Here is a 25,114-nt window from a genome sequence, read left to right as displayed (position 1 = left end):
GAACGATACTCCTTTAAAGGTCAACGCCATAAGCAGACAAATCCTACCTTGATCCACGGGTAGTGTCCTAAACTGGACACTTGGACTATATGGACCAGGCCCTTTGCTTGTGTGGGCACGTACTTTGACATCATAAGTGGTATCTGGTTTTAAGCCAGAAAGTGTCATAGTGGTTTCAGCAGGAACAACAGGGAGTTCAACTGGCTGGTAAGCAACATTGATATCTCTGTACAAGATGGTGTATTTGGTGATAATGCCATTTCTTTCTGCCAAGAGTGGCATCTGCCAAGTTAATTGAACTGATGTAGAAGTAGAGCTTTCCGATTGGAGATTTTGTGGAAATCCACTGGGTACCTCTTCAGGAACAGAAATCTCTTTAACCATCTCCTCCCCAAAGCCCATTTTATTTCTAGCTGAGAGCCTGAAGACATAAGAAGCTCCTTTGTGAATGTCTGTGGCCGTGAAGTGATCTTCCTTCTCTGAGAACTCCATGGTTGTTAAAGTATCCATGTCTTTGCGACCAAACTTCAGGCGATAACCCTGCAGCGGGCCAAAAGTTTCCACAGGAGGATGCCACTGAATTAGAGCTGTGTTCATCTGTGTGTGGCTAATCACAAGCCGAGGTTTGCCTGGAACTGTAGCACAATGTTATTTAAAGAGGATAGATATAAACACAATTGCATGTACAATTCTTGATGATAGTTTTAACAGGAATAGGGGTATATTTTCTCTGTCCTCACTCTTAGCTCCACATATTACTGTCCTAATAAATCCTAATGAAGAAAAAGTGTCTGGCTCCTGCACTATTTATATTTACAGTATAAGGAACTGCAAAAGTAGAGGCATTTACTGCTTTTTTTGTCTTCTTCCCTTACCATCATTTCTAAATACAGAGCACATTCAGAGGCACAGGATCAAGGAACACAAATCAAGAAGTAAAACTTCCAACAAATGTCTTATGAATGGTCCTGTCCCACAAATCCTTGTTTGAAGAAAAAAAAAAAAAAAAAGTACTGTCATAAGTTTTCCTGTATTTAATCCAAGAAACATTTCCTGTAAATGGGAAAATAATTAATGAAGAAATAACAAGTTTCTAGATAAGTTTAACATAACTTTTATCATTAATAGTTAAAATTTGATAGAAGAACAACCTTGCTCTCAAAAGTCATTACTTCTCATGATAGAATCCTGCCATTCTTTTCTAGTTTTCACAAACAAATCACTTCCACCTCCACTGTTTCAGTGTGGAGAGGTACTGCAGTTTGGAATTTAATATTTTCCAGCACGGCTTATCACATATGATTCATTTTCCAGCATGGTTTTCGTGCATTGGATGAACTGGATTTCTTTTGAAGAATGCTAAATTGGTAGCTCTTCTTAACCTATACACTACATACAGTCACAATCTTAATTAGGATCCATTAGTCCAAACTGGTGATTTGTCTTTTACAGAAGTTCAGACTGCAAGTGTGGTACATACATTGAGGAGGAATTGAATTTAATCAATTCAGAGAGGACTGAATCAGTCCTAATCAAGCCAGAAATACCATTATACAGTTTATACAGTGTACATTTTTTGAGTTCCAATATGAATTTTCATTTACTGTTTCTATTTAATTGACTAATTTGATTATAATTTATTCACATCTATGTGTATACATTTAATTTATATTTTCATTAATACTTTTATTTCAAAAAAAGTCTGTTCTTATTATGGTGAGTTATTTGATAGTGAAGCATATCCATAACTATTTAGAAATTTGGTGTTCAGTCTACACCAATGCCTGACAAGAGGTTAAGAGACCAGAGATAGAAATGCAAAGAAACATAGTCTTCAACAAAGACTAATTCATTTCATCTGCTTTCAAAGCCTTTCCATGTGAATGTAACTGCTGCATTGTGAGCTCTGGTTCCTGTATTTAAACACTTCAATAGATTTTATTATTTATCTTCAGTTCTCAGGCACCCAGCAAATTACATTGTTATTGTCAGAAGGTCTAACAACCGTTCCATGAAGAATTAGTAATAAGATGGGAAGAATGGCACGCCTTGAAGAAAATCCTGCATTTAGTAAGCTCATTCCTCTTCACATCTGTTTTAAGTCATGACATTGCTTCCAATTTCGTAAGAACTATAGGTAGGTTTTATATAAATTTTCCAAATATCGTTAAATTTAAACGTTGAGTTCAGCTGGCAACTTTATAGTGGAATCTTGTGAGTGTTTTCCCACACTTTCTGCTGTGTAAAACACATCTCTTTTTAGTTCTGGCTTTTCTTCATTGATAACTAAAAGTCTTTATGGAACAAAGAGAAGGCTGTGAAGGCCTTTTGCAGGCCATATTTTTCCTAGCATTCTAACTATTACTGGCACCGTTGTAGCAGAGGAAAAAATACTTTATCTAAAAATAATAATACCCCTTCAGTTTCCTACAGGAAGATTACTGGAAGCTGTAACTAAATTATTTTTGTAATAAATTTCCTTTTTTTTTGTTCTTGTGGCAGACTTTATAACCAGAACTACATTTTAATCTCTGTGATAACTACAGAGAAAGAAAGAAACTAATACTTGCTCTTGATCAGAATGAGGGAACTAATAAATTTTACTTATTCAATAAAATACTATGTGACTAATAGTAAATAACAATAGTCACTTTTTTTAATACGATTAAGCCTATCTGATGTTGCAGGTAAAGCGGGTACATTTCTTTTTTATTTCTAGACAGCTTTCAGTTAACATTTAATTTCAGTATGACTTACCTATGAATATTACAGTCTTTTAGGACAAATTACAGGATTCTGTGCAGTCATACATGCAGTTGTGTCACCAAATAGCTCTGTCTAGAAATTTCTGAAAATAACCTGAATTTTCCATGAGCTTAAAAGAAGTGAAATTGTCCATAAAATACATCCTCTGATCTAGTGAAATCTTCTTCCATTAGTACATAGCAAGACATCTCTCACATACCCCTTTGCAACAGATATTACTGCTGCAATGGCTTGCCACTACTAGTAGAAGCTCATTCAAGCTGCCTTTGCCAAATTACCTGAGGTAGTTTCTGTTATAGCTGCTATAAAGTACACCACTGCATCAATATAAACCTTCTTCTTTTAACTGAAATCTGTCTTTCAAGACTGATGTCCAGTATGAGAGCAAATAACAAGTAACAGACAAACTATTCTCCTGTGAGTTTCTTCTACTACTGTGACACAGAAGTTAAAGGTCTGACTAAAATCTTCATAAAAATTGTATGGTATCACTGACTAGTAAGTCTTCATTTTTGATCAAGGTCTTGTTATTCATACTTTCTGTAACTTTTGCCCCAAGTAATTTAATAAGTACTTTTATTTAGAAATGTTCAGTAACAGTTTTTATTCCATCTGATTTCAAAAGTGAGGAAAGGAAACCGAACATAAGACAAAAGCACATTCTTGAATGAAATTATCAACAGTGTTCATTGACTTTACTAATAACTGAGTTACCATACTGTAGGCTTACTTATGTTTGGTGAATCTTACCTGCCTAAAAATGTAAATTATGCTTTTGTATCATTAACTGGACAGCCGAATAGTTACTTATCGTCTGAATACCTTACAGATAGCTTCACTGGTAAACGTGCAGACATCTAGTCTCCTTTCACATTTCTTAAGGACATAATCTCAGTCAATCTCATTCAAACTTTAAAAGTTTGACTAGAAAGTCAGATCCTTCATTTTCTTTACTGCAGTATTCCAATAGCACCTTTCTAGGAAAAAAAGAGTCAAATGGAAACTCAAAGTGAATAGAAGACTGCATTACAGACCTACAACTCTTTGGTTTTAATGCATCAGTCCTTCCCTTGTGGTGATGCATTCTCACAGAAAGTGAGCAGGAAGCTCCTGGTACTGACTATATTCAATGTCTCTTTTCAGAAACCTACATACAAATTTTTCTTACAAGAACAGCCCGAACACAGCAAGCTGTAACACCAAGAGAAGAGATTCCATACAGTCTGGTATGTGTGAAGGAGTAAAATGGTAATTAGGTGTTAATCCCAGGAACAAGCATTATTTGTTCATAGGGTTAAGCAAATGATAAGAATAGCGTAATAACCATTACATTTACAGACATGCCTCTTATTCTCTATTGCTCTTCAGTCAAATTTATATGGGACATAGGATTTGTTCTGTCTTTTTTAAGTAGAAGTATTAGAGATCTTAGTAGCATGACACATGAACAGTCAATAAGGACTAAATGCAGTGAAACGTTAAGTTCTGCAAGCATATTTGCATAATGTATTTTTTATGTCTAGGAAGTAATAAAATAATTTGTATAGTTTTGTTTATTTAAATTGGGAATTGAACTTTAAAAAAGAGTAATGAATTAAGTATCTTTTTTTCTCAAATCAAATTCCAATACATGCCAGAAATACATATGATTTTTTTTTCTCAGAGTATGTGAATTCAGGAAAGATAAGAAATTACATAATAAGTTTCAGCAATAGCCAAGAGTAATGACTAGAATGTATTCTAGGATCTGAAATGAAACATTGTGCATGTAGCCACCAAGACTGAGATTTTTTCAAGGAATCTAAGAAGAAAAAGATATTGATGGTCTTGATAGTAATATAAAACGTGTTCTGGATTTAGTGATTCTTTTAAAAATTGAATCAATCACTATAAATACTATCACTATAGATGCCTTTTGGATTTTATCTATTAGCCGAAACAACACACTGTTATTCAGAGAGCTTGTAATGGTGCTACATATGGTTGTAATAGAATATTCTTAATGGCTGCATCACAAACCCCTGAAAATGAACACAATACCTACAGATTGCAAACACCTGTCGGTAAGCATCACACTAAACTATGGTGGCATCAACTGGTTAAGCTGTGCCACTGTGAAACATTAAAAAAAAAAAAAAGTTCCTTATCTAAAAGCAGTTTGATTCACCCCATCTGCTAACTGCTGATTGGTTATGCAGTCAGGATACCCAGCATGCAGTACCTGAGATCAAACACAGACTGAACACAGTGGCAGGGTATATTTTGACCCAGTTTGTTGCTTAAATTACCCCTGAACCAATATAGGCTTCAGGGTTTCACAGGATGGAGCTTCATTATGTTTTCCAATTCTCTGCTTTAATAATTACGTTCTTCTGGATAAGTTGTGAATATCATACAGACAGGTTTTTTTCAGTGTTTTGCTGGAAGTGTTGCTACTTTCATGAAAATCATGAAAGCCCTTTACAAGTTTTTCAAATATCCTTCTTAGCTCTGAATTTCTATCTTTCTCTCTTAAAGAGGACACCAATAATAGTGGAAGAGCTACTCAAAACTATCAAGTGACCTCGTCTGGAACAAAGAAAGGGACAAAGGGAGTCACTGGCTCTTTTTGTCTAAATAAGTGAAGGTGCAAATACTGAAAAAGAAAATCCTATGCCCTAAAAACACTTTTCACACAACAGAAGACTTCTAACAAAAAAACAGTAACAGAAAAAGTCAAAGGATTCATTTAGAGCTCAATTTGTTTACAAGTATTACCTGCACCAGTAGTAGATACAAGTTTGGGTTTGCTGCGTGCTCCATCCCCTTTAGTTGTATAGGCTGTCACAGTGAAAGAGTATGTGGTTTCAGGCTGAAGCCCAGAAACTATCATTTCCTAAGATGAAATAAAATAAAATAAGAACAATTAATTTAAAATAGATTGTTTTCCAGGAGAATGCAAAGTCCTTTAGAAACCCCGCTTATATTACACTTTGAGCTATTGCCAGTGATAGCAAGCATTTGACTGTACCAATAGACTGTACTGTGTGAAATACTTCGTAACGCAAAACATTTCACTCACTTAAGCAATAAAGGACAGCATGCATCTAAATAGTATGCCTCAGGTGTTTACAGCAAATGGCCAAAGGTATAGTGGTGTGAGCAGTAAAAAAAAGTCAACTGAAATACCTTTCCTGAGGTATACTACTGACATTGTGATACACATGCACATGTAGATATGAGAAATGCTGTTTAACTTAGTCATTAACAGGATATCACTGATATAGTTCTAAAATGCCCAGTAAGAAAAATGTTGCATTTACATGCACACTTAATACGTGTTTAGCTGAACAAAAAAGCCTCATTACTTTCACAACATTTTCACTGCAACCTGTGTCAGTGGGCAGACTGCACTTCTCAATATCTGAGAGGACTTCAGAAACAGCTAGCCCTTCAGGTCTAAAAGAACTATGTAAAACACCACTAAAATCTGGCCAGAGGATAAATCTTATGGCTCTCAGATGACAGCAGCTACAAAACAAGTAACTCTTCAGCTACAGCAAAGTAACAGAAATGACATCAAGGTGTAAATATTAGAGCAAGGAGGGTACCTTTTCACATGTGTACCCATGTATGTGCACACAGTAGATGCTTAGCAGTGTACAAGAAATGAACTCAACTTATGTCCTGCTACAAGGACAGCAAAAGAAGTAAGTTTTGACACTCATAATATAAATAAATCTTATGTACAAATATAAAGGGATGATATTTGGAGATCTGATGGGCCCAGAGTCCCTGACTTCCAGCCTGCAACCACTGGATTATGCCTTTGTATTTTCAGATGCCTGAATGAACTTGCACTAACTTTCAGTGCTGCTAGAGGGATGGTGTATTTATACATCTAGAATGAATAGCAAATGTGAAATCACACATCCCTCAGAAACAGCCAGGAAAAGTTAATATAAAAATCATGGGCCAGACTATTCATAGTATATGGATTTTTCAAGATAGTGGATATGAGCTCAGCAAAGATGTGACTAGAATTCAGCATTATATTTACAGTCAATATCAGTCAATTAGTAATAGAAATAATTAGATAATGATCAGAATGAGTGGGCAAAATAGCTCAAATAAAAAAAAACAAAAAACAAAAAAACAAAAAAACAAACAAAACAAAAGAAACCCCAAACAACAAAATGAAACAATCTACTATCAAAAGATCCTCTTCTTAGACTCTATCTCAGAATTGAATTGAACTCTAAGGCCAAAATCAGTAAGACTTCATATCTTCCATAAGAAAACTGCACCTGGTACTACCAGAAGTAAACTGTAAAAGACAAAAAAAAACCCCACAAAACCACAAAGACTTATGAATATATTAGCCTCATCTAAAACAACCATTACTTCATGATGTGAGAGCTATGGCTGCATGTAGTGTTTGAAAGTGTGGTTTGGACACACCAAACAGTTTTACTTAGGTATAAACACTGTAGGTCATCTGGCTTTCCTGACAGCATGGATTTTATCCAAAAAAAAGCACAACTGACTTCTACTTTCAGGTACACAAAAAAATACCCTTAAAATCAATACAGAAAAATACAAATATTGGTATGTAACTCTGAACTATTCCGGTTTTATTTTTCTAGCACCTTGTAAAGAAGAAATTGAGGCAAATTTAGTGACAGCCATCAAAAAGATGAAAACACAAATCAGTGCTGTACATTTTGGCATCATGCTAAACCCCAGAACAGGCAAGCACTGGGAACCCAACTCCCCCTGGGAGAAAAAAAAAAAAAAAAGAAAGAAAGAAAAAAAAAAGGTGTCATTAACCTTTGATGTTAGGAACATGCATTTGCACAAATGACACACACACACACACAAAAAAAAAACCAAACAAAACAAAAACAACAACAAAAAAGAACACAACAAAAAAAAACCAACAAAAAAACCCCAAAACCAAGCAAACAAAAAAAAAACCCAAAAAAACCCCAAAACAAAACAAGAAACACCAGAAAAACAAAACCCTGCAAAACAAAAGCAAAAGCAAACCCAAAAAAAGCACCAAAAAATCCCTAAGCCAAACCAAAACCATACAATGCTACAAGCAAACAAGCAAGACAAAAAAAATCTCAACCCAAACACACAATGTTTTTTTGCCCAGTCAAAAAGTACTTACATGTTCAGTAGAATCATCATATTCCCACTAATTTACAGTAAAGGAAGTTGAAAGGAAAAACAAAAGAAATAAGGAGATTTGTAGCCTGGTTGAGATAAAGTTTTCTTCTTTATAGTAAGATTAATATGAAAGATGTCTGAAGAAGTCATGTACAGTTCAAATTATCCATGTAGAATCACATGAAATTTGGTTAATGAAATCAGGCCAGGCATTTTTAATTCTATTTCTGTTTTCCCTAAAATCCAGCTACTTCTCTTTCACTGACAAATAAAAGAAGTAATGAATCCTCTTGTACCATGTAGGAGTATTTTATAATAGTTCTTATTAAAAGTTGTCAAGGCAGAATTAAAGGCTACCTGGTTTATTTAATCATGTTTCCAGGCTGTATGTTTCAGTTTTCTGAACTAATTCAATGTGTTAAGTCTTGAAACCACATTGATATTTTACTGTCAAGGTCTTCACACCTGCACAAGCCTTGATCACAGGTATCATAGAAGTACTATAGGCAGGAAGGAGAGATGGAAAAAGAAAGGAGTTGACTATCCTTTGTAAACCAGTGGCAAGTGGGCAGGTCAGAGCTAAACTTGACAAAAGCATAGATACAACTTTTGCCTTTATGATATTTGGACTCCAATATCTCATCTAGTCTCCAATTACCGATCTAGTGTTTAAAAACATTTTAATCCCCTACCACAGAGAGGTTAAAAGTTAAAATTTGTGAAAGGAAGAGGAGAACCAAGGCACACTAGGATGTCTATTTCCATCTTCTCTCCCTTTTCCCTTTCCCTTCCCACTTCCTGATCTACTTTCATCTTTTTCTCCACTGAATTTAAACCATAAGAACACCATGTTTTCCAAAATAGGAAAGTAAGTACTGCCAGCAAACTCCTCCAGAAACAGACAAAGTATTTTTTAAATAGGGTCATGAGCAAAATGCAGGTGTAGGAGAGTTATTCTCCAAATAGGTTTTTGCAAATCTGAAATTCAGAACTAAGACTGGGGGAAAAAAAAATGGCAACTCTCCATTTGTTTACCATGTAAAATGCTTACAAAATAGATTTTACTCTTTGATTAAGGTTAATAATTTATTTTTATTTCCAGTCAATCCAGTCATAAACTGTGAGCTAGCAGTGAGATTTGTCTAATGGATAATAGTTTCCCATAGGATGACTCCTTCAGCATCAGGAGCTTTACAGAATAAAGCTTTAAAGTTTCACAGAGTACTGGTATATCTCAATCAGTAAAATTCTAGTTCGAGAAGCTTTTTAAACTGGATGTCTCCATTATCTCATAGTCTCATAATTTCGAAAAATAGATGAGGAATTTTGCTATATAAATAACCACATACCTATTCAAACTAAGTTCCTAATTTTATTAAAGTTATGAAACCTGTAACACTTCCATGGTTTCCAAAGTTACAATAAGAACATTAATTTCTTGTGAAATGTGTAATAAAGTGTGTACAAGCAAATCAGAGAAACACTGTTGTAACAGCATAACACAGGCTTCTAATGATTCTAGGCTCTCCACTGAAGCGATGAAATAGGAGATGGGTGGATCAGGCTGTGCACAGTTTACTACACTGACTTTGACCTGGATTGGATCACTCTGATGCTTTAGAACTTCAGAGTATAGGTAAGGTCTTCAGGTTTAACAGAATCAGAATAATGACATAGCCTAGCATTTAGCTGCAAATCAGTAGAGAAAAAAGTGTCGGCCCGAGAACCTTTAAATGCAAGTGTTTGGGAAAAAAAGCTTTTAAAATAGAGGCAAAAAAATGCTAGCTGGTAGACTAGTAAACATAAAGAAAAAAGGCCCTCAACAACAAAAGGCAGTTTTGGACTGCTCTCTGGCAAATGAAAAGTTTTCACTCTGACCAAGGAAAGAATGGAGTGTCCCAATTACCTGTGCATCTGCCAGCATGATGTCCTTCAGCATGGGCTGACCCTTAGGCTCTCCGTTTTCCATCCTCACGTAGTGGACCTGGTATCCCCGAATCTGACCGTGCTGCTTATTGGGCACAGGTGAGCGCCAAGACACTTTAACAGCAGTGGAGTTGACAGCCTCCACCTCGACTTTGCGAGGAGGACCACTAGGAACTGGAACAACATCATTGGACAGAAGAGAATTACAGCTACCTGTCCCACCCATGTCTTTCGCTTTTTTTTTTTTAAAGAAAGGGCAGACTCACTATGTTTTCTTTGAAGAATACAAATCATTCAGCAAATGAAAATGCTCAACAAATCTGCTCTACCTTTCGGTGAAAAGATCAAAAAACATGACTGATGCAAAAATGGAAGAAAAAAGAGTATTAGAGAAATAGAAAAACATGTAAAAATGTACAAAAGCCAAGGAAGATGCTTTGAGATTCAAAGCATTATAGTACAAAGAGATATTTTAATCATTGAAATAATAATACCATAATAATAACAAAACCACAAAAGATTAAAAAAAAAGTTTCCCCCTTTTTTTGTTTTTTCCAGTTCTATGTTTTATTTTGGTTTGTTTTTTCCTCAGGATAAAAAGAACGCTGATTACAAGGCTGTCTTCTGTCACTTTCAAGAATGGAAGAAAAGAAAATGTGTGGAGCATCAGTTTTCCAAGATCAAAAAACAAAACTAAAAACAAGCCAACAAAAAAACACAACCCAAAAAAACCTTCAAAACAAAAAGCACAATATGGAAGAAGAATGGAAGAAGAAAGCAGTTTAAAAAAAAAAAACAAAACAAAAAAACAAAAAAACCAAAAAAAAAAATCAACCAAAAAACCAAGACCTGAAAAAAGTTTATAGACATAACTGTTTAAAAATGACAATGACTGAAAAATCAAGGAAAAGGCAGAAAGTTTTTTTTCCCTATGAGTTATTTTTCTTTAAAGGAGGAGCAAGAAGGATATGTATGGGCTCAAAGGAGCAGAAGATTGATGTCACTTGCAAAAATTTTTTTTTCTGATAGAAAAATACAAAAATAGCAAAGAGAAAAATGGTGTAGAAAGAAGAGTCTTTAAATAAAAAGCTCAAAGGGTGATTATATCTGGTTATATTTGGGTAAAAAAAAGAGGAGCAGAAAAAATTACTGTTAGCCTATACAAAAGACAGCAGATGACAGAGTCATAGAGGTGCAAACTGATGTAGTGGAGGCAACATACCATCTTCATCTGTCCGAATCAATACTGCTAAGCTCTCTGGGCCAGGTCCAACATCAGTGTGAGCAGTCACAGAGATCCGGTACTCAGTCCATTTTTCCAGCTGTTCCAAAAGGTACTGGGTACTGTCCGAGGAAATTCCCAAAATTTCATGGGGCTTGACATCTTCTCCATCAATCCCAATATACTTGATGGAGTATGCAGTGATAATGCCATTCTGTTTTTCCACCGGTGGAGGTTTCCAACTTACCAAAATGCTAGTGGAGCTGGGGCTTGTGCAACTAATGTCTTGAGGAGGAGCGGATGGCTCTAATTTCAGTAGTGGGTTAAAGGAGGATTTGAGTGGAAGGATAGGAGTGATTGAAAAAAAATGAACAAAAGAAAAAAAATAAATAAAAGAGAACCAAATGAAAATAATAAATAAACAAAAAAGCAGAAACTCAAAAAAGCAAAACGTCAGATAATCATATGCACCTTGGCTTATTAACATGAGGAAACTGAAAATGAACAGATGAACTAAATGGTGAAAAAGGATGTAGGGGAAATATATGAAAACGAAGCCTCAAAATTATATTACCTACCTGTAATTGAAATTCTTCTTGAAATAAAACAAAAACGTGATATCTCTATGACTACTGATCTATCTTTATAATTCTTGCAATTAGTGCAAGCTGTAACATTTTAAATAACACATGACATATATTTACTTACAAATTTTGACATCCCCTTCAAGTGGCTTTACTTTCCTTAAGACAGAAAACCTCTTTTTACAGAACTCCTAAAAACTTGCAATAATTGCTAGAAATTGCTCCATGGGTTGCCATTTTTGCAGCCTTTCTACTCTCATAAGCAAACTACTGTTTGCTTTTTTTTTGAGTGTGCCTGACACAAGTCAACCATAAATTATATTTTAATTGAAAGCATTTACTGAAACATTTATTGTAGCTAATATACTATGAGCATGCAGTCCATAGAAGATGAAGAAAGTCTTAGTCAAAGATTTACCTACCAGGAGAAAGTGACAGGCTTGTTGATTCTGACCGTAACTTGTACTTACCCTAGATCAGCTGTCAGTTTTATTTATTAACTCCTCTTGGAGACACCTTTGCTAGCAAAGAATTATTCCTACCAGTAATGTATATTACTTCTACAGAAAAAAAAAAAAAATCTACCCCAAACAACGTGTAAAGAAAGCAGATACTCATTTTATAAAGTGAGTTTATAAGCTCTGCACATCCAAATGTGAGTTTTTGACTTTGGTTGATCTCCTGTCAGCATCACCGGTCTTCCACAGCAGAAATGCTCACCTTCACTCAATTGTTCTCAAAGGACTATGTTAGCATATTTACCTTTTCCAAGCTTCAGAGCATTTAAGCACACATGTCATTCCACTGCTTTCAGTGAGGCAAATCAAGTACTGAAAGTTTGGCATGCATTTATGTGCTTAAATGCACTTTGAATTACCAAAATCTATGCTTACTAACAGATCATTCAGAGCACCAAAAAAAGGAGCCATAATTCAAGCTCACTAGTAGAAGGAGTAGAAAGAGTCACTAGTAGAGACTCCTTTCCTATTTCTGTCTCCTGTCTTGTAAGAGAAACATAAATTTTGTGTGCACGACCTTTATTCCTCTTTACAACCCCCTCTCCACCTTTTCTTCCCATTTCTTAAGGGAAAAAAGAAACAAATGTATACTTGTACATACTTATAATAGCGACATCAAATAAAATTAAAACAACAGAGAAAGGCTAGGACCCTGCTGTGACCTACTGCATTCACACATGTATCTTTTGGTTCCCTACAGCTCTTTCTAGAGGGATCAATGGCATTTTACTCAGTATGGTACACTGCTCCTCCAAGGGGAAGATAGGAAGGAATTTACTAGTATTTCGATTAACTAGAGGAGGTGGATGGAAGAACAGATGAGAATTAACACATTTGGGGTTATTTTTATAGGCTAATTCAGTAAGCAAGTACTCAAAACAAATGGACCCCCTTCTACCATTAACGTGTGCAGGAAGTAAAATACATGTAAACTGTCCCTTAAGGATCTTACAAAAAAGAAATAAATCCCTGTAGCATCTTTCTCTGATACCCAGATGAAAGGCAGTAGCACATTCTGGTGAATATTGCTAATAAAATCACAGACGTTTGTTAATTTTAAATCCATTATACTCTGAAAATGCAAAATAATTGCACTTATGTAACTAAGGAGAATTTGAAGGCTACTTTAACCAGTTTTATTAATGCACACATGCTTTTCCTTAAAGCACATTAAAAAAATGTAATCTTTGCAGCAAATAACTTCGATCTGACCACTGAAATCAATTGGATTTTGCTACTATCTGAAGACACAAGGCTGAGCAAAACATAACATGTTCTTATATTCAAGAAGAGAAAATGGCAATGTGCTTATATATGGAATACACTGCCTTGGCTCCTAGCTTGTTTTGTATGCAGTCTTAGCAATCTTCACTCAGTGTAAGGTAATGAGCATTCTAAATAGTTAAATGGCTCCTAGAATGAATAAATAAATACCTCTTTCTTAATAAAATAATTAATTCTGAATTACTAAACTGAAAAGTTGGCATCTAAAGTATCTAAAACTAACCTTGTGTTACATGGGGTTTTTTATGTTAATTCCAAGTGCCTTAGAAATGCTTCAGAAACACATTTAGCTTCGCTTAAAGAGGAGCAGCACTATGTCTCCAGTCACACTAATTGATATTAATGTATAACACTAACAAGGAACGATTGTATCATCATGTCATGACTGCAAATTAAAAAGACTCATGTCAACTGAGAAACTGAATTTCCTGTTTTGAATAATCTTATTTTAAGAACAGGCAATTTAATTGAAAACAAATACAAATAGAATTGTACTAAGGTTTTCAATGACACATTGTAATGCAAGCTGTCAGGAAAGCAAAACTTATCAAGCAAGAATAATTCTTCTGGATGTCATTGCTGAATAGCTGACTGTTTTAGTTAAGTCTTAATTTAAATGTTTTAAGGTGTATATAAAAGACCCTGACAAATTTTTACATCTCAAACTGTTTTTTCTCCAGGTGGAAAATGACTGAACATCATAAAAAGCCCCAGTTAAGAAAATTGAACAAAATCAGAATAAGATACTATAAATAAGTTGTTAAATATCTGGTACAGTCTGAAATATTCATCCTGATCCACTCTACAAATTTTTGCACTTTAGAGAGATGCTGCAGAAACAACCTAGGGAGTGTGCAGACTGGGGAGATGGAATTTTATTGGTTAAGGACTGTAATTAATATATACCTATTGCATGATACAATGTTTCACCTTATTATAAAATAAAATTTTATTATGCCAACATTATATTGGCTGTTTAGTCACTGGTTTATTTGGGTTGTTTTATGAAGCTATGTAAAATTCATTCCTATATTAATTTGATCACAATACACCTTACGTATACCCACGCTAAGCATTTTTTTGCTTATCAATTAACATGAATATTGCATTTTGCTTTTTTCTCTGTTTCTGCCTACCTTGGCCACTGAGATCAATCTCTTTGAGAAACAGAAACAAAGAAAATAAATATTTCAAGGAAAGACACCTACTTGACTGCATGGTTCTGGCCGAGATTTCTGCTGTTGAAGCACCCAGCCCCTGAGGAGACCGTGCAGCTAGGCGGAACAAGTACAGGCTGTTTGGCCGTAAGCCTTGCAGGCGATACGACGTGGTAGGCTCAGTGGAAACCCGTTGCTAAAGGCAGATAATCAGAGAATGCCTTGGTTAGTATTTGGAGACTGAATTCCGTACACTGCCTGAGTGCTTTTATTTGGGGATAAAACCATAGAGAAAAGCTTAAATTCAAGAAATTAAAGCAGAACAAAATGAAACTGAACAAAACCATAGCTGAATACATTACTTCTGACAAACATTAATAAACTGTTTTTTTAAGTCAACAGTTTAACAGGTGAAACTCAGAGCCACAAAGAAACTTGACTGTTTGAGGAACCAACAGCTATATACAAAGTATGAAAGGCTTTTCAGACAATACCACATGAACAAAGCCTTTACATATAACTGTCTTTTATGGCAGTGATTTTATAGTGTATGTTATCTTAGGTTTAATCTTGTAGTTAAATTTGTATTCAAAATATCAAAAGCAAATTCTTCTACAAGGTAACTTATTAAGCAGCAGACTGCATCCTATTTGGAAGTGAAATACAGACCTGGCCCCCTTCCACAAACAAACTTATGAATTCATAGTGTATATATGAAACTGCCATAAACAAGCTCAGTTGAAGCATCAGCAATGACTTGAAGATGCAGGAGAAACCAGTGAGGCTGACAATCTCCTGTGTCCTTGTGAGACTCCTGGTTTCTTTCTTTTCTCTGTGACACCTGGTTTATATGGCATTTCCCCCCCCCAGAAGAACTGTTTATTCTAAAGTTTATGGCACAAACATGACAGAGGCCCATAGACTAAAAATTCTTTATGAAGAAATGGTACATAAAAAGTCTATTGCAGGTTTTAATCTTTAGAAATAACCTTATTTTTTCTTCTCAATTATCACTGACAGATTAGAAAAGCTTGGGAATTCTCTTACACAACGACACAGAGAAACAAAAATTATCTAAGGCTGAAAATAGATTTCAAAGTTCAGGTGTAAGTTCAAAAAAGGCTTAATGGGTCCACAAAACTCCCCCAAACATTTTTGCTTCCAAGCCTTTATAGAGAAACATGTAATCAGTGTCTGAAACTGGATGGCATTTCTGTGGAGGATTCATTGCCGTCTACAGCAAAATTCCACTGGCTGGTAACCACTGACAACATTTTCTGCTGTTTATCCACTTTCAGTCTGTCACTACGCTAACTGCTGGACTTAACAAATCTAAATATCAAGGCATTTCTACTAAAGTAAGTTGCTAAAACATGAAATTTACACCATTGCCACATTTTATGCCCAACTTATCATTAAAAAGATGTACTGTCTTGCCACTTACTTCCTCCCCATGTTCCCCATCTTTGTAAACCAGTTCATAGCTGGAAATGGTATCAGACCGTGGAGGTGTCCAGGAAAGCAGTATGCTTGTTTCAGACTCAGGTTCTGCTTTGAAGTTCAATGGTTGACCAGGCACTAAAGCAAGAGTTGAGCAGTGTTGCAAATTATTTTTTTTGACACTTCAACACTTTCAAATCTTTTAAAATGTTATCTAAATATGGCATGCAATATTGCTTTTATTTAACTTACTGAACTCAAACGAATTGATTCAGAGTACTATGAAACAAATTTATCTAAGCACAAAAAAAGAATAACGATGCATTTAAGTCACATGTTAAAAATTATCAAGGATCTCAAATAAATGTTTTTGCAGTGTAAATAAAGCAAACAGAACCAAAATGCAACTGAAGAGATGCTTGGTGATGAATACCAGCAATCTAATAATGTATGTGGGAAATGTAGAATACATACATCTATATATTTGTGAGTGTATGAGAAAAAGCTAATAGAATGTAGCTGAAATAGTCTAGAAGAAAGTGTTAAAAGTGCTACATGCATTTCCAGATATGATTTTTTTTTTCTCAGCTCATAAGTGAAAGATAGCAAACACATCCTGGTCTTTAAGAAGACAGCCACATACATTCACCTTGCTTAACCTGAAGTAGTTATAAGTCATTGAAGAGATACTCAGCTAATTGCTCCTTCAGTGACGTATTTCCACCCTTTAATGACTGGTATATTTAAGGATATAGTTGAATTTCTAGTGACAATACTTTCCAATTTCAAGAAGCAAAATGCACTTTTGATTGCACTACTCAAGAACATTCTTTGTTGTTATATTTTGCACAATGGTCACAGAAATTGTCAACACTAAGTGTTATCCTAATTTACTTCTTCAAATGTAAAGCAAATTATAAGGTTTACTAGGAAAAGACAGCAAAACAAAACTATATCATTGGATTGTGTACAATATTTTTGGCACCCAAGTTCTAAAACATTACTTTCAGTTAATAGTGTCATTGATAGGGAATGAAACAGCTTTCCACAGCATCTCTAGCTGTTCAAGAATAAAATTTGACATGCTGTCATTTTTTCAGGGGAAAAACAAGAAGATATACTTCTTAGCACACACTGAGAAGAGGTGTAAGAAGTAGATGGGACAATAATGACGGTTTCACAAACATTTATCAGGGAAGAATCCTACTACAAGTATGTTCCCTTAGTACATAGTAGTAGAAGACCTAAAAACTTCAGAGAGCAAACTGTTAAAATAATTTGGTATTTTGATTTTTATCTTCCCCAGACTTCTACAGAACATTAGTTTGAGGAGAACACTGCCCTTTTGTATTCTGGTACAGATTTGATACCTAATTTTCAACAAACAGAACCTTTCTACATGAGGTGCATATTCAAGCTCCTGAGTAGACAGTGAGAGTCTCTCTCTGAGTCTCTCTCTCTCTCTCTTTTTTGAGTGAGTGAGTGAGAGTAACAGAAGACCAACTCTTTTAGAGGAGTAAAAAAGGAAAAAAAGAAAAAAAGGAAAAAAGAAAAACAAAGGAAAAAAGGAAAAAAATCTAATGACTAATGAGATGTTTTTCTAAAAGGTGTCTGGTCTAAAAAGAGACCACTGCCTGGGTCCTGCAAAGTGCAAAGAGGAAATGATCCCAGACCACTGGGAGCCATTACAGGAAACATCAACTAAGTATTTGTGACAGATTCTAATTTTGCAAGGAGATGCTGCAGTGTTGGCAATGGTTCAGCTGGGAGAATGGATGGCTCTCAACAGCACTCCCACCAGTGACAGAAGGGGTGGAAGAGATGCAGCCAGGCTCTTCATGGAGTGTGGCAGGTGAGAGGCAGTGGCACAAGATGAAACATGAGAAGCTCAGGATAAACCAGAAATGCAGCCAGGGCCCAAGGAAGCTGGACCACACCAGCCCTGAGGTTTTTACACATGAAGTGGGTGAAGCCCTAAGAAACTCAGTCTGACACCAGAGCTGAGCCTGCTCTGGGCAGTGGCTGTGACTGGACATCTCTCCAGACAGTCACCTTGTCAACTTGAATTGTCCTGTGACGCTATGATCTATACTTAATGTATAGATACATGAATTGTAGAACACAGACAGGCAATAATAGTAAATGATCAGTCAAGTGACTCATATGAAGGCTAGTACCATCTGTTATGATAAATATGTCAGCAGATGGAGAACTAAGGGTATTTCCTGTCTCTCTATGTGTCTTAAGACCCTCATCCTCCAAGTATTCCTTTTAAAAAAACCCAATTCCTTTGTCATCCTGGGTCTACAATTCAATCATTTTATAAGTCAAGCTGATGACTAATTGGAGTTTTCCAAATGCTGTTTGTCAAAATAATATCTTTCTTCAAAATGTAGTCTCCCTCAGTATTTTTTAAGTACAATTAGACAACTCTGATGGTGAAACACTGACAGAAGAAAAAGGTGACAGGGAAATCTATGTTGCTCCAAACAGATTAGAGATGAAGAAGAAAGGAAACAAAACCAAAGTAACAGAAACTAAACACACTTTATTGCTGACAAACTCTGGTATGGAACCCAGTATCGAAGGAAAAGTACTGCTTAAGGAAGTGGAACAAATTAACTTTTAACTATTTAGGATTTATGCCTAGAATACACATCTGTCAAAAAAAAAAATTCAGTGGCACATGGGAACTAAGCTGAGCTGGAGCTGACAGGAGCTACTGGTCTCCTTCAGAGAAAGAAAAAAGCCTAGAGAAACTGCAAAGTGTATGCAAGTGGATTTCATACTCTTATGGAAGGGATTTTAATGTTGCACATCGAATCTAACTCTGTATTAGTACTGTACATGGGCAGCCTAGTAAATGGGATGGTTTTGCATGAACGTTCTCTCAATACTGTCTTCTCCATTTTGAAGTCAGTATGCTCTACAAAAGTATATTAAAACCTCTAACTTCTGTGTGCTCCAAGTGTGTCTTCCTTCTTCTTAATACATCTTGGGCAGTACACACAATGAAAGACTACAATGCAATAACAAAACAAAGAACAAAGTCCACAACTACTTTTTCCATCACATCACATCACTTTCAACATTTTCACATGCCTATTCCTCCATTTTTACTGCTGGACAACCAGGAACAAACACAGATTGCTCGACTTTGTCCTGCACCTGTGATTTTCTCCATCCCTGATCAAAGTGCCAGAACAGGATTATAAAATAGGACCTCAGAAAAGCATTTTAGTTCCCTGCACAGCTCTTCAGCTGTCTGAGGTAACCAGAAAACTACTCCAGGACCGTGCTGGGTTTGTGAATGATAAAGGAAAAAGGAGCAGAATGTCCAGTATAGAAAGGGCCCCATGACATTGCTAGGGTGAAATCCATACTTTGAGTAAAACTCAGTGAGTTCAATAAGGAATTAGCTTTGGAAGAACAACAGATCCATCAAGAGATTTTACAATTGTAGGGAACCTAAAGGGCCCAAGAGTTTATGATTCTGATTTCTCTGAAAGAAGCATGAAACTCTACAGAGGAGCTCTTACAGCTGAAGAGCTACTGTGCTCGAGAGTTTTTGCTTTGCTAACAGTACATGTATTTTCTGAAATAAATGCTACTAGAATATAATTAAAAAATGAAATGGGTAACATACAAAATAAAATGGTAATATGTGCACTATGCTATCCCCATCTCTCTGCTACAACTGAAACCTCTTCAAATGAGTCTGAAGATAGCTGAGGTTTGCAGTTTTGCAGTATCAAACGAAGAACCACAGTACTCAGAATAACTGCCATACATTTTAGATTTTAAAAAAGCATAGTATATTATGTGAAAAATAAACAGAAATCCTTAAATCACTTTCTTCACCTATTATCTCTAACTGACGTAGTGGGAGCCTAGAGAATAAAATGAATGTGTTAGTCACTCATAAAGACAGAGTCCAAATGGTCTTGTCTGAATGACTAGAGAAGACAGTTAAGAGATAAACCTATCAGTGTGTGAGGGTAAGATCCTCAATACTGAACTCATCATGTTAGCATCTAAATGAATTAAAATAGAGACTAGAACACTTAACAAAAGTTACCTGTGCATTGAGAGTAGGCGAGTTACTAAAAAAGCTAAAATAGTCTTTCCTACCTGATCAGAAATATCCCTTGATGGAAAAGTTAAAATTTAAGTCAGTTAAAAAGCTATCCTATACTCCACCTCCGTATCTCAAAGGTGAGTGCCACAAGGACAGTGGCAGACTCATTCCAGAGGTGCCCAGAGATAGGATGAAGAAGTAACCATACATTAAACCACAAGTTTCTCCTCAACCTGAGGAAGAACTTCTTTATATTGAGGGTGGCAGAGCACTGACTCAGGCTGCCCAGGGAGGTTGTGGTGCTTCCATCTCTGGAGACATTCAAAACCCACCTGGATGCATTCCTTTGTCACCCACTCCAGGTGACCCTGCCTTGGCAGAGGAGTTGGACTGGATGATCTCTAATATTCTAATTAGAGAACCCTAAATATTCTGTGATTATCCCACCTGCTTTCTTGCTTTGAGTTGAGTTTCTAGCTACATGATCACAACTCTTTTCATGTGGAAGTAAATTTCATTAATTGCTTCACAAAGACACTAGGCGAAGACTGCGTAGTTTCAGAGACATCAGGTTTCACCAACCACGTGTTCATAAAAAAAAATTTAATGTCTGATAAAGTAGCTAGCTTGTGACAACACAGAACAGTACTTCCTTGCTACAAACTCCTTAACTTCCAAGCTTTTACCATAAGAACTCCAGAAACATTAATTTTGTTGAATCCAAGGCTCCATTTATATGCCCTGCAAGTGAGATACTTGACCTTCTCATTATTGTCCTTTTTCCTATGTTCAAAGCATTAGGCTTTTATAATTGTAATAAACCTCAGTCTTCAAATCATAAAGAATCTTTCATTTACAACTACTAATGTGTTTTGTATTTTAAGTTTTTTGCTAATGAAACATATGCTAACAGGTACACATTAATTTCCCTGAATATTTATTAAATTTTCCCCCTCTCTCTTCTTCCAATTATCCACTATCCAATAGACCTTGTGTATCTCTCTCCTCTATTTCTACCTCAGCTTAGAACAAAAACAAGATTAATTTAATTCCTTCATTAGCTACTCTCTCTTTGCAGGTCAAAAATGAAATGAAATGAAATGAAACCCAAACTCAGATAGTTAAAAATTCTATTTTTTCCTAGTGCACAGAGATTAAAATATGTTGCTCAGAGTACACATTCTTATGACCAGATTAGGCCTAGAATGAGTTACAAGAAGTGCATCCTGAGCGGCTAAACAGGACACAAACACATTTTGTTTTCTAACAAAGTAAAAAACCAAAACCTCCAAAAACATCAACAGAAACAAAAACAAGAAGCATCACACAAAGACTTATATAAATATTTCTTTATTGTAAAATTTGGTAAGTCAATTAACCTAATAATTGACTTAATAATGGACCAATCCTGACTCCATCCTCAACAGAATCTAATCCTTTGGCTCAAAATGCAGAATAAGGACTTTCTCAACTTTTGAAATCGCTCTCCTTTTACTCAAAAGGCTCAGGTCCACAGCTCTATTCTGATTACAGAATCTGTTAAAATGGTGTATTTTCACTGTAAAGAAACCACTGCTGAAAACGACTAGGCAACAGGACACAGCTTTGCCTTCAAAGGCTTAAGGAAGGTACTGAACATCAGAATTTAACTTTTTTGAGGTTCTTGCAGTGTCTGGTTGTCTGAAAAATATATCCTTCTCTTCCTCTCAAACTACATACTCCCAGTCAATATTTTAATTAAAAAAATCTAAATTTCACTATCAGCAGAGTTTCAGCTGACCTACAAAGAAAGAAGTCACTCACATGTCCTTTTCAAAATAAACAATTCTGTCATACTAAGAAAACAAAAATTACTCTGAACAGTTTTTTTAATAACAAATTATTCATTTTTATAATCTCTCTCCGAAGATCAGAATACACTTAAGGCAGGAAAGCCCTGAACCATCTAACAGAGCCTGTAAGTCACACATGTCAGCAAGATTTTGTTTTATATATTTTCTAATATCCCCAAAGTGGGGGTTAAGCTAAGCATAATATAATGGCAAGCTTATTGGTTTAAAATAAAATCAACCAAGTGTAATCAGCATCCCATTCCAATTAGAACTCTTTTAAAATGTTTCCATTAAACCCATTTTCCCTGATCTTAAATGGCACTTTATCTTCACTTTAATATTTGGAATGTGTTAAATTTTGAGAGACTTAAACTAAAACAATCGTATTCAGATTTACATTAAAGCAAATCTGTAAGAAAATGGCAGGGGGGGCATTTTTTTTCTATGATGTTCACTGAAAGGAAACTACCGGATAGAGAGATTGGGATATCTCAGTTTTTAACCATACCCTGAACCGGACAACTTCACTAGTCTTTCTTGGTTTTCATCTCTTTTATGACTTAAAACATTTGTATTTCAAGTAAAAATATCAATGCCTAAATACAATTCCTCTATGCCCCATTCTTTATTTCATATTTTTAACACAGTTGCAATTAAACACTGAAATAATGTATTGAAAACCCTCAAGCACTGTCAATATTGTAATTTCTTCAGATTGCAACAGTAATCAGAAACAGATGGACACCCTTACTTCTCTGAAGTGACCTCAGAAAGTAATGTAACTTGGGCCAGTCCAGCTGAGCCTCAGTGCTCATTATTTTGATTCCTTCATCCTTCACTGGGAAAGCCACTGTCAGACACTTGCTAATCTAAGAGGTTTACAGTTGTGAGTAAAAACACAGATAAGGAGATCAGTGAACCTTCATCTGGAAAAGCTTTATGCATGTGGATTCAATCAGAAGTTAGATGTCAGTACAAAAACTAGTTGTCTGAAAATGGTTGCAAATAACAGAATTAAACCATAGTGTATATATCTATATTTGCATGTTCACACAGACACATTTTAATCTACCACCATAAGATTGAAAAAAATTATAAAATTCTTAGCTGAGGTACTGCAAAAGGTGACATCTAAACCTTTGTGCAACATAACACCTAGAAAGATTCCAGGGCAATACATCAATTTCTATCTTTATTAAATGCATATTGGTAAAATGCAGAAGTAAAAACTAGATGAAACGGAACTGTCTGCAGTTATACTTTAGAGATCTGTTTTTAAGAATTTGAGTGATGCTAAATTCTGCAACAGGAAACTTTCTCATAATAAAAAATTCAAGTACTATTATATATTTCTAGGAAATCACTGGCCTGCAGTAATACTTCATACAGCTTTCTATAAACTGCTAGACAAAAGGACCTTTTTATTTCTTATTGCTACAGTAAAAAACTTTGTGCAGTGTAACTCTACCAGAGCTTCTCACTTTAGACTTCATAAAAACTTTTCTGCCATTTTTTTTACTGGGCTTGCTTGTCCTTTACTAATAAAACTAATTCATGGACCTAAAAGTTCTTGAACAGAAACAAAACAACCTAACTGCAAACATAAACTGAGAAAATAGTGACCCTGCGGTATGCATTTTGTAGGGGCAGGTTTGATTTGACTTATAAATCCAAAGTGTGCAAACCTGCTTGCTTGAGCCTACAAAAAAGTTTGTTGTATTTAATGCTCTCATGCTTTCTGTGTTCTCAGAATCCTACCAACTAGTTTAATACATATGCAGTATACATACATTTTAAATTTCCAAAAGCAATATTCCCTAGAGTGATACGGCATAGGAGAGCAACATGTCACCTAAACAAGCCCACCAAAACCCACAAGTAACATTTCAAAAAACCTACTAAGAACTACTGACAAACAGGTTTAGTGTACAGAGCACTGCCAAACAAAAGCCATAAAATTTGGCCACATCCAGGATGAAAGTCTCCCTGAGGCTTCAGTTGCACTGCACATAAATTTCTTGACATTGATGAAAAAAGAAAGCATGAAGATAATTTCCACTCTGAAAAGATAACTTGCACTGTGGAATGGAAAAAGGTTATCTGCAAAGACTGCCTGAATAAACTGGCTATACTTGAGGGGCAGATCTTTTTGCAACATTTTAAACCGAAAGTCTCTCCCACTAATTTTGCTCATTGCTAGCTTACCTCCTGTCTGAGTGATGACTTGAATGTCACTAGAAAGTGGTCCATCTCCAACAGAAGTAAAAGCAAGAACCTTCACAGAGTATGTTTTCTGGGGTACAAGATTCCCAATAGTGGTAATATGGCTGTCAGCCACATTGTGCTTCATCCAGCTGTTGACATGTTGAGTGGGGTCCATGGTATAGTAAACTCTGTAACCTTGTATTTGCCCATTAGGTTCCTCAGGCTCTTCCCACTGTACCAGAATGGTGGTGGAGCTCAGCATACGAGCCTGTACATTGCGTGGTGCACTTGAGGGGGCCTGTTCTGAAGTCCTTGTTGACACAGGCTCGCTGGGTGGGCCTCGCCCAATGTTATTTACAGCAACTACTCGAAATTCATACTCTGAATATGGGCTTAGGCCAGCCACGCTATAACGTGTTGTGGCCACCCCATCAATTTCTTTATATGGCTCCTCAGAGTTTTTGGGTTTGTGTTGGATTATGTAGTAAGAAACTGGCTCAGGGTTTCCAGAATCCCAAGTCAACGTTATGCTAGTTGCTGTGCTTTCTGTCACCACAGGCGTTCCAGGAGGTTTGGGTAAGGCTAAATACAAATAACAAAAAATACAGTTAGCACTACGTAACAGTAAACATTCTTTATTAGAATAAAAAACTTACAAACAATAACAACTAAACAAAAATAAAAAGCGGAAGACAAAATGGAAAGAAGGCGCAACCTGCAATAAATCCGTAACTATATGCAGAAGAGGAATCTCATAGAAAGACAATTCATAATTACAAACAAATTTTCAGGTATTTTTTGAAGCTCTTGTTTCCAGTTACTCAGTGAATATACTTGGACACCCAGCAATTCTAAAAATCATTTGATTGGTTCTTAAAGGCTCCTGCTGTTGATAAATAAATACAACATTACAAGATCATTTCTTTAACTGAGCTGATGGCTGAATGC

The 25,114-nt window shown here is 35.7% G+C and overlaps 1 protein-coding gene across 1 annotated transcript in view; it reads right to left on the bottom strand.

The window, feature by feature from the left end:
• Nucleotides 1-25,114, bottom strand: part of PTPRD (protein tyrosine phosphatase receptor type D) — a 282,751-nt gene that overhangs the window by 108,542 nt on the left and 149,095 nt on the right. The window contains exons 8-15 of the mRNA XM_066339280.1: nucleotides 24,167-24,748; nucleotides 16,056-16,189; nucleotides 14,663-14,807; nucleotides 11,069-11,374; nucleotides 9,827-10,020; nucleotides 7,922-7,948; nucleotides 5,524-5,641; nucleotides 48-635 (exon numbers count right to left, since the gene is read on the bottom strand). Coding sequence (XP_066195377.1) covers nucleotides 48-635; nucleotides 5,524-5,641; nucleotides 7,922-7,948; nucleotides 9,827-10,020; nucleotides 11,069-11,374; nucleotides 14,663-14,807; nucleotides 16,056-16,189; nucleotides 24,167-24,748 — 2,094 coding nt within the window. The remainder of the gene's footprint in view (nucleotides 1-47; nucleotides 636-5,523; nucleotides 5,642-7,921; nucleotides 7,949-9,826; nucleotides 10,021-11,068; nucleotides 11,375-14,662; nucleotides 14,808-16,055; nucleotides 16,190-24,166; nucleotides 24,749-25,114) is intronic.

The sequence above is a fragment of the Sylvia atricapilla genome, chromosome Z (assembly GCF_009819655.1).
Source record: "Sylvia atricapilla isolate bSylAtr1 chromosome Z, bSylAtr1.pri, whole genome shotgun sequence".
Lineage (NCBI taxonomy): Eukaryota > Metazoa > Chordata > Aves > Passeriformes > Sylviidae > Sylvia > Sylvia atricapilla.
This window is presented reverse-complemented; position numbering and strand designations above follow the sequence as displayed.